Here is a 14,114-nt window from a genome sequence, read left to right as displayed (position 1 = left end):
ATTATATTATCATTAATCTGTGAAACTATGTACATAATTTCATTGAACTTGAAAGGTGCAGGCAGAATATAATGTTCCATTAAGTGATGCAGTGAGACATAAAGCAATTAACAAATACAAACCCTGTGCTTCACAGAGCAATGTTAACATGTCCCATTATATGTATCATAATGTACATGCTAATTTAAAATCAAGCATATATTTCATAAAAAATATGTGTGTGTGTCACTAACTGTTGTACGTCACAGGCATTTAATTGTAGGGGGCAATGCTTCCTTGCTGTTACCATCTAGGAAATGCAAATCTACTTTCTACATGTGATTTTTAAAATTCCCACAATTAGGTTTGCATGTAAAGACCCAATGTGTGGCAACTAATTGTACAATTTATTTTTCCCACACGAGTTAGTTTTGACATCTGGAACATGTTTTAAAGGTAATACTGATCTGTGTTTATGTAGCTAAAGTGGTCTGGTGCAATTTTCCATACTATTCATCAGTGGCAATGAGATCATAGTGATCAGGTATCATTTATCACAAGTAATTAATGGGGTTATAATCATTTAAACACTAGATTATGAAATACCAGATTAATAAAGCACACCAATTAACTAGAAATGCTTGCTTTTCTGCACACGAATTCTTTTTCCCTTTGTGCTTTTAACTTGCTCAACATAGCTAAAAATTTCAAGTTCCAGTTTGGGGAGATGGGTCAGTTGATTCAGAGAACTCAAGCCTGGTACTTCAGGTTCCATGTAAAAAGCTAACTATGACAGTGATGCTATACTCACGACATTCCAGCAACATGACTATATAAGCCAGACCTGAACAATTTCAATAACAGTAAACATCATAGTATAGATGAAAACCTATAAGCAATTAACGTCTGAGAGAGGGAGAATCAGTCTTCCCTATGGATGAGCCTTCTGATTGGTTATCTAATACTAAGTGGTCAGACCTAGAAACATACATGCAGCAGCACAGAACAGACTCAGCAGGGTGTGTGTGTGTGTGTGTGTGTGTGTGTGTGTGTGTGTGTGTGTGTGCGTGTGTGCGTGTGTGTTTGTAACCACAATGGTTTAAAATGGTTAAAGAAGAGGAAGCATCGTGAATTTGGGAGGAGTGGGTAGACACAGTAGAGGAGGGAAGGAGAGTGAGGAAGAAATGAAGTAACTGTGTTTTAATAAAATTTTTAAAAAGTGAGAATGAGAAAAATGCTAGGTGTGGTGGTCTATGCTTATAATCCCAGCACTGGAGAAATGGAGACAAAAGGATCTTTGGTCACCAGCCAATCTAGCAGAATCCTTAAACTCCAGGTTCAGTGAGAGACTTTGTCGCAAAAAAATAATGTGGGCTGTGGTTGAGGAAGCAGCTGGCCTCCATATGTACACACACACAAAGGAACACACATAAATTTCAAGTGCCAATGAATCCCACAGCCTTGGAAGAAGTACAACTTCTCCATTATCTGACAGAATGTTATAACATGAAAATGATCACACAGCCACTTTGGAAATCAGTATGGTGATTTCTCAGAAAATTAGGCAACAAACTACCTCAAGACCAAGCAATACCACTTTTGGGTATATGCCCAAAAGAGGCTCAATCATGCCACAAGGACATGTGCTCAACTATGTTCATAGCAGCATTATTTGTAATAGTCATAACCTGTAAACAACCAAGATGCCCCTCAACTGAAGAATGGATAAGGAAAATGTGGTACATTTACACGACGGAGTACTACATAGTGGTAAAAAATAATGACATCTTGAAATTTGCGGGCAAATGGTTGAATCTAGAAAAAAATATATTGAGTGAGGTAACCCAGACCCAGAAAGACAAATATCATATGTACTCACTCATAAGTGGCTTTTAGACATAAAGCAAAGAAAAACCAGGCTACAATTCACAACCCCAGAGAACCTAGACAATAAAGAGGACCCTAAGAGTGACATACAAGCATCAACATAGGAAGATGTCAAGATCTCCTGAGTAAATTGGGAGTGTAGGGGTCATGGGAGAGGGCAGAAGGGGAGGGGGAGAAAGGGAGGGGAATGGAGAAGGATGTATAGCTCAATAAAAACAATAAAAAATTTTAAAAATAAAAAGTTACACCATGGAAAAGAAGAAAAAAATAGTCTAGGCAAAGAGAATTAGGAGGATAATATGAGATGAAAAACTACCTGCTAGGCTAATACAGATACCATTATTAAGAGAGTGGGGATAGCCATTTGAGCAAGATTCCTTAGATTTGGGCTGACTTGTAGCGAGCTATGTGCACTTTGTGTACGTTGTATTATTTGCAAGGTTTCATATGAAAATGACTTGTTTTAGAAGTGTCTTATCATTCTTGGATTAAAACAAACACTGTTGGTGTCCTCATGAATTTCAGGTTTTGTACTTTTGAATATTGATTTTAAGTTTTATTTTGGTTTTAACTTTTTATTACTTGGCAATCTTATATATTTATGCAATGAATTTTAGTCATTTTTACTGCTCTCATCTCCCTCCCTCTCCCGCTTGAATCCTTCTCCACAACTTCACTTCTTTCATGTCAGCTATCACTCACTAAGTATGTTTGTTCATGTGTTAAAGCATAATTATAGCTTTTCAAAGCTATATCGCCCTTCAGTGAGTAATGGCATACTATGGCGGTTAGAGCAGAGATCAACAAACTAAAACCCGGGGGTCAACTCTGGCCCCTTGCCTATTCTCACAAATGAAGTTCTAGTGGCACCCAGTCCTACCCATTTGTACATGCATTGTCTGTGGCTGCTTTTCCACTATTACAGCCCCAGGCTGAGTATTTGGAACAAAAATTTCCTGACCTGTAAAATCAAGATATTAACTTTCTTCTCCTTTATTTATGGGCTCCTAGTTAAAAGTTAGACCCATGACTACAGAGTTTGTAACTACTAACTGTGAATTTTATGACTTTGGGGCCATGCCTTAGTCAAGTCATCTGTAAAATGAGAATGACATCACCTCCTCTTTTTCTTTTGGCCTTGAACTCACCATATCTTTATCTCTTTCTATACATGTATATATATATATATATATATATGTATGTATATGTGTGTGTACATGTATATATACATACACACACATGAAGATGACTTTGAACTCTAGTTCTTCCTGCCTCTGCTTCATGAATGCTGGGGTTATAGGCCTGTACTACCATGCTAGATTTCTGCATTGCTGGAACAGAGACATAAAATAGACCTAGACCCAACCTGTAGATTAAAGTATAAATCCAGTTGAGATTAATCCTTATCAGCTAACCCATGGATATATGTGTTTAATAGCATTAGTAAATGGTTGCTTTGAAGACACACTGATTTTGGGGATGTTTGCTATGTAGCATTATTGCAGGGGTAGGTTTTACTCTTCAGAATGGATGCTGGTTATAAACTTATAACCTTGATAAAATACAAAGTAGCTTATTGATATTCTTGACAAAGTACTGAAGCGTTTCTGCTTTTTACTGTTGGAGGAAAAGAGATTCTGCCTACCATGTGCTTCCACTTATGACCACTTCCCAGTAATGGCGGCCACTATCAATGAACACGTTTCCAGCCACGCCGTAACTTCCTTGGCTGGTGAAGCGTTCAGGCGTATGACTCTTTTTGGAGGATGACTCATCTCGTTCCACTGTCAGGTTATCATGGGATACCTTCAGTTTTCGATGGGCAGATTTGGGATCCAGTTTAAATGGCTGACCTAGAAACAAGTTCACAAAAGAAAAAGAAGTGGAAAAGTACTGCTTATTGGAATGTAACAAAGGGTATGTCTTCACAGTCAGATTTAAAAGCCTGAAGCAAGGGATGAAGAGATAGCATAGTGCTTAAGAGCACTAACTGCTCATCCAGAGGGCCTGGGTTTGGCAGTTCACTACTATCTGTAACTCTAGTTCCAGTGGATCTGATGCCCTTTTCTGACTTCACTGGGCATTAGGCATGCAAATGGTTTGCAGACACACATGCAGGCAAAATACCCGTACACACGAAATACAGACGAAGAGGCAAAGCCTAGAACAAGCCATCTTTCCCTGAGCTATACTTCCTACCACAAAAGAGTATCTTATATTTTAATAGCAATTTAATATTTAGAGACAGTTTTTAAAATATAGTTATTTATACTTTTCATGATGTTCAAAAAAATTATGCAGGACTTTTTATGTTCTAGGAAGAACAGTGCTGAATAAGAGCATGGTTGTGCTTCCTTGAGTTTCTAGTTGGTTTCTAGAGAGGAGTCCAGTGTTGCTCTCTAACTCTTCAGAAAGGAATGGGCAAGGATCAATCTTGGATAGGATAGGGGGATCGTGGCACAAGTGCATTCTGGCTGAAGAACATCCTGGAAAGGAGGAGAAAAATGAAGACCTTATTTTCAAAGACTTCCATATTTAATCAGGCCTGAATTACACCCATGCTAAATAGACTCTAGAACAAAGAACAAACAAATCAAGATTTCAAGTCTCAGAATATAGAGTGTTCTAAACACTCAAACAGATCATTCTGAGCTTGGTAAAAGGAAAAGTATAACTCTTTAGGGACTATATATTTACAATTTTTTTCAGCAAAGGTAAATGATAGTAATGCTCAAGTTTTATATTTCTGGATTTATTAATACATATAATAGATACAATTCTTTTTCATTATTCACATTTGTGTTTTGAAAAGTTTAACATTAAAAATCCTGGCACAGTCATCTATGGGAATTTTGATGTAACTGTTACTTCTCTGTCACTTCAAAATGAGGACTGAGTACAGCCAAATGGCTATTACCACATAAGGTACAGAACATTTTAAAACAGGAAACATTACAATTTGGTAGTGATAACACACTGTCCAACTTCACAACCACTGTTGCAGTTAGAAAAGGCCTTCTGGTCAGTATGCAAGTCCCATGGAATCACAGGGGGAAAGCCTGGTTAATATAACTGTAAGCAATGCACGCTTGGGCTGGAGACCTCATGGAGAACTGTGTTCACTTAAATATGGGTGGCTCTGCTTGGATTTAAACATAACACCAGAACCTCAAAAATTTTTGCCTTTAGGTCACTGACGAGCACACTTTTTCTGCAGAGGGTAAGAAAATAAATATTTTCAGTTATGTAGGCCATGTGGTTTCTTTTATGACTTTGTCTTTGTAGTGAGGAAGTAGTCACAAATTGATAAATGAATGGGTATGGGTATATGTAAATAAACCTTTATTTATAAATGTAGGTATTCAGATTTGGCCCTTGAACTGCAGTTTACTGATCCTTGTTTTATATTTCTGTAGATATCAAAGGGAAGCCAGTTGACATGCCAATGTGGACTGGAAATTTCCCACAAAGTTTCACCCTTCGAAGAGAGACAGGAAAATTGATGGTTGCTGAGAAAGGGAGAATCAGTCTTCTCTAAGGGCAAGCCCTCTGATAGGTTAGCCAATCCAAAGAGGTCAGCCTTAAACACATGTGAGTAATACTAAGTGATCTCAGCATATGGCATTTATAAACATACATATATATGCACACACACACACACATATATACATATGTGTTTGTGTAAGACTTACAATTAAAGAATAGGAAGCTAAGAATTTGAGAAAAGGTGGGAGGGATATGGAAGGAATTAGAAGGAGAAGAGGGAGAGGAAGAATAATGTAAATACAGTACTCATATCTGAAATTCTCAAAGGAATTTTTTGCTCATTTGTATCCTATTGAGACCTTCAATGTTTTATGGATGTTTGAACATAAGTCTTATACAGTCTTAAATTTATTTCTAATGTATCATTTTTGTGTTACGATAAACTTAAACTTCTAACTTTGGGGGCTTATACTTGGATATAAAATTGATATCTGTATACTAAGATTAAATTAAATAAAAAGGATAAAAGAATATAAATCTGATTTAAAAGGAAAAAAGGTCCCTGAAGGACCGAGAAAGTAGCACTCAGAGGCTATCAGACCTACTGGATTAAACCTATAGTTTACATTTTAAAGTTTAAACTTGGCTTGGCTTGTAAAAATATAAAAGTCTCTATGGGTGTTCATGCCAGCAACTGTTAGGGATAAGTCATGGAATAAGCTCAGAAGAGAACAAAGATGCGCTCTCTTAAAATATTCCAATTTTTACAGGTGAAAGACAAATGTGAGTAAAAATCATTTGACACTAATGGGCAGAGGAGGAAAAAAAATTTTCATCTTGGAGCTCACCACTTATGTAGGCCTGAGTGCTGTTTGGCCTAATGCCAGTGAGGAATAGCAGCAGAATGTTCAGAAAGAAGGGACTTGCAATGGATAACTGCCTGCAGTGTCTTGCTTGCCTTAGCCCCCTCTCTCAGCCACTCTCACACACAGCAGGGGCCCACCAGCTTCAGTGGGACCCAAGCTTTGTGTTCTCATTGAGCCAATTCTGTCTGGGTCACAGAGGTCTTTCAAAAAAACAAACCACTGCTCATTCTCACCAACTTTCAGGCTTTGGCTTCAATGAAGACAAATTAGCTTGAGAAGGAAGTTAATGATTGTGTTACTAAAGAACTTAATTCATTAGACCATTTGCAGAGGACATAACCTTATCTTGGCTACTATCCTTTTGCTTAGACAACTCTCATAATAATCTCTGGACACATTCCCCAGCTGTCAATCTTCCTTCATTTTAAGCCCTTCACCACATCACAGTGTAACAAATCGTGTTTTTCAGATCCTCATCCAGCCCCTACCATACAAACCTGTCAACCTATATCTCCCCCCAAACACTGCTCTCAAAAAACCCACTGTTTCATGACCCATAATGGGTTTACCATTTGGTTTTGTTTGTTTTTGTTTTGTGATGCTGGGGATGGGAAACATGCGTCCACACATTGTAGTCAATCACCCTGTCACTGAGTAATACCCTAAGCCATATCTGAGAGGGTCTCACAAAATTGCTCAGGCTGGTCTTGAACTCACTCTGTAGACTAAACTGGCCTTGGTTTAGGTTCTTCCTGTAGGTAGGATTATAGGCCTAGAAGAACAGGCTTGGCTAGTTTATATTTTTTAAATGGTGTGTGTGTGTGGGGGGGTGTGGGTGTGTGGTGTGTGGTGTGGTGTGGTGTGGTGTTACTGGGCATTGTCCCACAACAAAGGCTAAGCTGGTCTGGAATTTGGGATCCTGTTTCACTGTCCTGAGTGCTGGGATTATAGGTGTGCACCAGTGTGCCTAGTTTTACAATACGGGTTTTGTCTCTAGCTTCATTGTTCAGCTATCCTGTCAATGTATGTCTTATTTTTACTATGCTGATTCCTTTTCTATTGCACAGATATAATCTTTTCTTTGGGCCTTTGTACATGTTATTCCTTTGTCATGGGATATTCCCTCTTCTTTGCATCCCTTAATCTTTCCTTACCCTGAAAAGCTACCATGGCTATACAGGGTGATGCTCTTTTGAATGTTCTACACTTTCATGAGTTGCTTCCATTACAGACTTCAGAAATACAATGATAACTAAGGCTTGGTGTTCTGTCTTCTCAAGCAGTCTGCAGTCTCCTTGAGAGAAGACCATCTGTAGGAGCTAAATGTTGCCACAATGTCCTCAGCCTGGTGCACAGCATCGAAAATTTGCTAGGAGCTCCACCAGTTTTTGAGAGATCAAATGCATGCTCGAGTGTAATTAAAAGCTGTTGACCTTAGTATATATTAATTCATTTACATGTGCTCCGTGGCTTTTAACAAAGCATGGCGTAATATTATTCTTATGTTCTCAAAATTGTTTCAAATTTATCAGCGTATAAATGAGGCTAAATTTTCCTGTTTTAAAAATGAAGAACCAAAATCTTCTCTTAAAAATGGGGAGAACGTGAAGAACCACCAAATGTGAGCTGAGTTCTAAGACTGGATCCTATTAAAGGAACTGCAAAATCTGCATAAAGCCTAGGACTTAGGCAACAGAAATGTACTAATGTTTACTTCTTACATTGTGACAAATGAGTCAGGGTCATGTAAGACGCTGACTCTAGGGCAAGCTGAGTACAGGGAATACAGGACTCTGTAATAGCTACAGGTTTTCTGGGAATCTACAATCATCACGAAATGAAGTGGTTTTGTCTAAGAAAATATAAAAAGACAAGTCTCACAGCCACATGGAGAACATGTGGCAGAGCTGCAGCTTTCTCATGCTTAATCCAGAGTTCTCCTTCTACCCTTCGCTTGTCCTAAGATCAAATCATGTGCTACCATGCTCTGGGAGACAAGGTTATGGTTAAAGGAGAGTTCCTCTTGAGAACTCATTAATGGTTTCTGGTGACTGGCAACCCCACAGCATGGCACCATATTGACAAAGCATAATATTTCTAGATCAAAAAGATGTAAAGAAAGAAAAGAGGTTAAAACAGAACACATGTAGACAGAGACAGTGACAGTAACAGTAAGATGCCAGAACCACGAGACACAAGATCAGGCTGCATCGTTCATTGTGTTGAGTGCTATCCTCTATGCCATAGATGTTTAATATGCCTGTCTTCTACTCATTTGATGCCAGCAGCATCCTCCTCAGTTGTGATAATGCAGGAAAATGTCTCCAGACATTATTAAATGCTGCATGGACTGGGGCTGTGGGAGGAAAGACAAAACTGCCCATGATTGAGACTCACAGACCCAAACAGATAACTTGAAATTAAGAATTTCTGAAGAAAGAGTTATGAACTTGTTTCCTACTATGGAAAACAATCTTATCTAACATTTACAGAGTGTGTTCCATATCAGGCCTTATAGGCACGTGTTCAATTTCTCACAAGAACTTCTTCAGGACTGTTTTCTCAAGAAATGAGAGCAACTATATGCAAAGAACCTAATGGCCACATGACCCAGAAGACACAGAATCGACTTTGACACCCAGAGGTAGCTGCTGGGAACGTCAGCATTTCACACTGGCTCTTTCCTTGCATTTTCTGAGCCTGTCAGTGATGCCCAAGACAGAAAAGGAAAAAGAAAAGCAAGGAGGAGGAGTGTTAGCCATGACATGAGTAAATATGAGATGACCGGTCAGCTGAGTTCGGAGCACTTACTGTTCGTCTTCAACTTCCCAGGCTCACTGCTGTGGCTGCCTGCCTGGTTGATGGCTTTGACCATGAAGATATACTTGGTGCCACTTTGTAGGCCATGCACAGTGTAGTGGTTCTGCTTGATGTTGGGCACAATCATCCAGCTATCAGCCGAGTTACACAGACCTGCAAAGCCAACCAGACAGGTGCGATCACAGGCAATGTTGGCAGAATTTTAGGTTATTTAAGCTGTAAACATTGAAAAATGGAGAATTTCTTTTCTTTTTATATGGGATAACCAACAAAATTGGGCTCAACATGCTATCTATATCAAGCGCTCACTTTGAATTACATGTGCCCTTTGAGTGTTTCCCCTGGGACAAATCACTGAAGATTCTTATATTGCAAACTCTGGTCTGTGTGATCGGGTACAGTGAAGGTGCTTTTTATGTTCTTGTGTCTCATGGTTCTGTGTGTTATTGAGAGCAGTGAGGCAGAAACAAAATTAACCAGGGATTGATCCCCCCCCCCCACACACACACCATCTTACCATCTCCTGAATGACACCGGTCATTCAAGCTTGGTTCTCATGAATTGGGAAACTCACAGATGGGTAGCTGATGCATGTACTAAGAGCTGAATTCATCAACTCTGACATAGTTGACTGCATTTTGTCTCTGATACTTCTCTTGGCCATATCCAAGTCAAAGTGACTTTGCAGCTATTCTCTCTCTAAAAAGGAGGAATATACTGCTTGGCCATGTGGCTTTGGGTTTGGTCATATGACTTGTTAACTTGAGCACAAATGAGAATGTGCTTGTTGCAAGAGTAAGCTTGAGGTTTTCTGTTGGTTCCTTGCATCTCTGCCATTGCTATGGGGGGGAAACATTTGGGGAAGAGTCTGCTTATTTCAACAAATGAGACAAGCAGTGAAGCTACTCTGACTAGTTTTATGTCAACTTGACACAGGCTAGAGGCAGTTGGAGAAGAGGGAACATTAACTGAGAAAATTCCTCACTAACTGTTCTGTGGAGAAATCTGTGGGGGCATTTTCTTGACTTGAGATTGAGTGGGAGAGGTTTGTTGACTGTGGGTGGTGACATCCTGGGACTTGTGGTCCTGGGTGCTGCAAGAAAGCAGGATCAGCAAGCCAGTAGAGTGGTACTCCTTCGTGACTTCTGCATCAGCTCCTGAGTCCTCCTGGTTCCTGCCCTGCTTGAGTTGCTGACCTGACTTCCCTTGGCAAACAGTACTATAGACGTGTAAGTGAAATTAGGCCCTTTCCTCTCCAAGGTACTTTTTGTCATAGTGATTCATCACAGCATTAATCTCTCTAAGATAACAGCCTTCTCATTAGGTCAATGCAGCAGCAAACCAAGCACAGGTCAGCCAACTCTATCCAACTTCTAGTGGAAGAGATTTAAAAGTGATCACCAAGGTGCTCTATAATCCTATTAGTGTGAATTCAGAAAAACCTGGGGCAGCAGCAGCACTTAGGGGCAACTGGGGACCCAGTGTGGACCTTGGGAAAGAGCATAGGATTTTTCACCAGCTGTATCCCTGGTATCACTGGTCCAGAGTGAAGTAGGGCTGCTCTTCTGGTTTCATTCTACAGGATGTGGGTTGAGAAACAAGCTGAGGATTTATGAGGCTTGGAAGAACATGTAGGAAAAAGGAAGTCCATTTTGTTTTGCAGCTGACTGATGCTAGAAACTTCTTTTTGGTATCAGGCCCAACTTTCCTCTCTCCATCCATCAATCTCCACTCCAATAGAACCTTTTCCCATTTCCCTGGTTACTAGGCTGTCATGAAGTTTCCTTTCTCAGTACTAGTCCCTGGGAGAATGCCAGACCCTTCCACTTCCTGAGGTACTCCAAACTCACCCCCCTTTTTCCTTTTTGCCTCACTTGCAAGTCAAAGGGTTAGTTCCTTTGATCTCGAGGCAACTTATACCTCACCCAACTCTGAAGAAACAGCTCCCCAAGAACCTAATGAGATCTTTCTAAGAGAAGCAATTCATAAATATACATCTACACCAACCCACAAATATTTGCATAGCACTGCAGGATACTCTTGAGCTCCCTGGAATCTGTCTTTGAATTATATACTAAATGCTTTCTTCAACTTGTGACTTAAAAATTACACCTGCAATTATAACAAATGAGAAGAACTTTTCAAAACTCTATTTATGTGTGCGTTTTGGTGTATGTTCATGTGTGTGTGTAGTGAGCTTATGAGTGCATATGCATGTGTAGACCAGAGGTTGATACCAGGTGCCTTTCCTGATTATTCTCTACTTTATTTTTAGATCCAAGATCTCTCCTTGAACCTGGAACTCACCAGTTCTGGCTAGTATGGCTAATCAGCTTGTTCCTGGGATCCCCTGTCTGAGTCCTAAATGCTGAGATTATAGGTGGCTTCAATTCCTTGTGGTTTTCTGTCTGTGTCCTAAATGCTGGGATTACAGGTGACTGCAATGCCTTTTAGCTTTCTTTGTGGGTTCTGGAGAGCCAAACATTGGTCCTTATGCTTGAACAGTAAGCACTTTATCTCCCCAGCCTCACATGCTCTGGATCTTGAGGGAATACGTTTTTTTTTTTTTTCAGGTACTCCCAAGAGTCATTTGGCCTCATGAGTTTTCTGTCACTTCTTTTAATTTCTACCTGTGAACAATTTTTGAAATCAGAGGACTGTGAGACTTGAAAAAAAGTAAGCATAAAGCAAGGAGACAACTTCATACTCATAGAGGAGTTTGAGTGTGTGAAACCATATTAAGTACTGAGTAGAATAATTCAGGACAGCATCTCCTCAATTTGCCTGTAACTCTGCACCTTGTGTTTTCTTCCCAAGTCTCCCTTGGGTAAGAAGAACCCCCTGCCAAGTCCCAATTGGCCATCTCTTACCGCAAAACAAAGCTTGCAGTACTGGGACTGGGTTATGTCCTATTGAGTTGTGGGCTAAAGGAATCCTATGGAAATCCCCAAACAACCTAGGTAGTTGCTAAAAGAATATGTTGCTCTCATCAAATGGACATAAGGTCCCATGGCAAAAGACCACATCTACGCAACTCATTGAACATGGAGAGGGCAAGCTGTTGCCCACATAGAACCTTCACCATCATGTTATGGTGTCTTTGGTATGGGAAGGTACTCTGCGGGCTACCAAAAGAGAAATGTAAACACCAATCTAGCCACAAAGCCTTTGATCTACAATGCTATTTTTTTTCTGCAAAATGTGCTAGTGCAATGGTGGCACAAAGCTTATGGGACTAGCCAGCCAATGTCTGATTTGATGTAAGGTCCACTCCACTCCACAAGATAGAACCCATACCCGATTCTGGTCTGGTGACCAAGAACCAGAGAGCAGGTAGCCCAGAGACCGCGGATCAGTGCCTTATTCAGCCATCATTAGAGAAACTTCCTCCTGTAGCAGATGGGAACAAATACAAAGGCACAACCAGAAACTATGCAAAGAGAGAGACCTTGGAACACATAACTAAATGGGGTATCTCCATCAAATTCCTCCTCTCAGGGATAAGCTCAGGAAACCACAGGGAAGAGGAGGCAGAAGAGTGTAAGAGCCAGAGTGGATGGAGGACACCAGGAGAACAAGGTCCTCTAAATCAACATGGACAAATCTCATATGAACTCACAGAGACTGAAGCAACAAGCATATAAGACTGACTGACATGGATTGGCACCAGGTCCTCTAGCTTTCAGCCTACTGTTTTTTTGTTTGTTTGTTTTAGTTTTTTTTAATAACCCTACCACTGCTTCCTCTTCCTCCTCTTCTCCGAGTCATTTCCCCTTTCCCCTTTGCACCCTTCTTTGATTTAGTATTTTTTATTGATTTTTATTGAGCTCTACATTTTTCTCTGCTCCCTCCCTGCCTCTCCCTTTTCTCCTTCAGCCCTCCCCCAAGGTCTCCTGCTACCAAATTACTCAGGAGATCTTGTCTTTTTCTACTTTCTACTTCCCATGTAGACTAGATCTATGTATGTCTCTCTTAGGGCCTTCATTGTTGTCTGCGTTCTCTGGGATTGTGGTTTTTAGGCTGGTTTTCTTTCTTTGCTTTATGTTTAAAAAACACTTATGAGTGAGTACATGTGATAATTGCCTTTCTGTGTCTGGGTTACATCACTCAAAATAATGTTTTCTAGATCCATCCATTTTCCTGCAAAATTCAATGTGTAGTTATTTTATTCTGCTATGTAGTATTCCATTGTGTAAATGTACCACATTTTCCTTATCCATTCTTTGGTTGAGGGGCATTTAAGTTGTTTCCACGTTCTGGTTATGACAAACAAAGCTGCTATGAACATAGTTGAGCACATGTTCTTGTGGCATGATTGAGCATCCTTTGGATATATACCCCAAAGTGGTATTACTGGGTCTTGAGGAAGGTTGTTTCCTAATTTTCTGAGAAATTACCACACTGACATCCAAAGGGGTTGTACCAGCTTACATTCCCACCAGCAATGCAGAAGTGTTCCCTTTTCCCCACAACCTCTCCAGCATAAGTTGTCATCAGTGTTTTTGATCTTGGCCATTCTTACAGGTGTAAGATGGAACCTCAGAGTTGCTTTGATTTGCATTTCTCTGATGACTAAGGATGTTGAACATTTCCTTAAGTGATCTAGTATTTTGATGGGGTCTTGAGTATAAGAAGGAATGGGTCTCTAATTCTTGTTTTTGCTCTTAGGACCCTTTTATTTGCTCTTGGGCTGCCTTGTTCAATTTCAGTGTGATGTTTTTTTGTTCTGTGTTTGGTTGTTATCTCTTATAAGCCTGTTCTTTTCCAATGAGAGACAGAAAAGGAGTAAATCTGGATGGGAGGCGTGGTAGTGAGGAACTGGGAGGAATAGTAGACGAAAGGAAAACTGTAATCAAGATATGTTATAGGAGGAAAAAAATCTATTTTTAATATAAGAGGGGGAAAGAAGAAAATGTCTCCAAAGGCTATGGTGACAGGAGGCTCTCCATACTCTATATTCTCTTTGATCCTTTCTCACTATAGCTCTTAAAAAAAACAACCAAACAAACAAAGAAAAAACAACTAAAACAAACCCTGTATTTCTGGTGCAGCCAAATATTAGATTTTGATCCAACC

The 14,114-nt window shown here is 39.9% G+C and overlaps 1 protein-coding gene across 2 annotated transcripts in view; it reads right to left on the bottom strand.

The window, feature by feature from the left end:
• The window catches only part of Mid1 (midline 1), a 118,558-nt gene that overhangs the window by 8,212 nt on the left and 96,232 nt on the right, over window positions 1-14,114 (bottom strand). For both annotated transcript variants that reach the window (XM_038316183.1, XM_038316184.1), the window contains exons 8-9: window positions 9,030-9,191; window positions 3,512-3,719 (exon numbers count right to left, since the gene is read on the bottom strand). In XM_038316183.1, the coding sequence (XP_038172111.1) occupies window positions 3,512-3,719; window positions 9,030-9,191 (370 nt within the window). The remainder of the gene's footprint in view (window positions 1-3,511; window positions 3,720-9,029; window positions 9,192-14,114) is intronic.

This window comes from Arvicola amphibius, chromosome X (assembly GCF_903992535.2).
Source record: "Arvicola amphibius chromosome X, mArvAmp1.2, whole genome shotgun sequence".
NCBI lineage: Eukaryota > Metazoa > Chordata > Mammalia > Rodentia > Cricetidae > Arvicola > Arvicola amphibius.
This window is presented reverse-complemented; position numbering and strand designations above follow the sequence as displayed.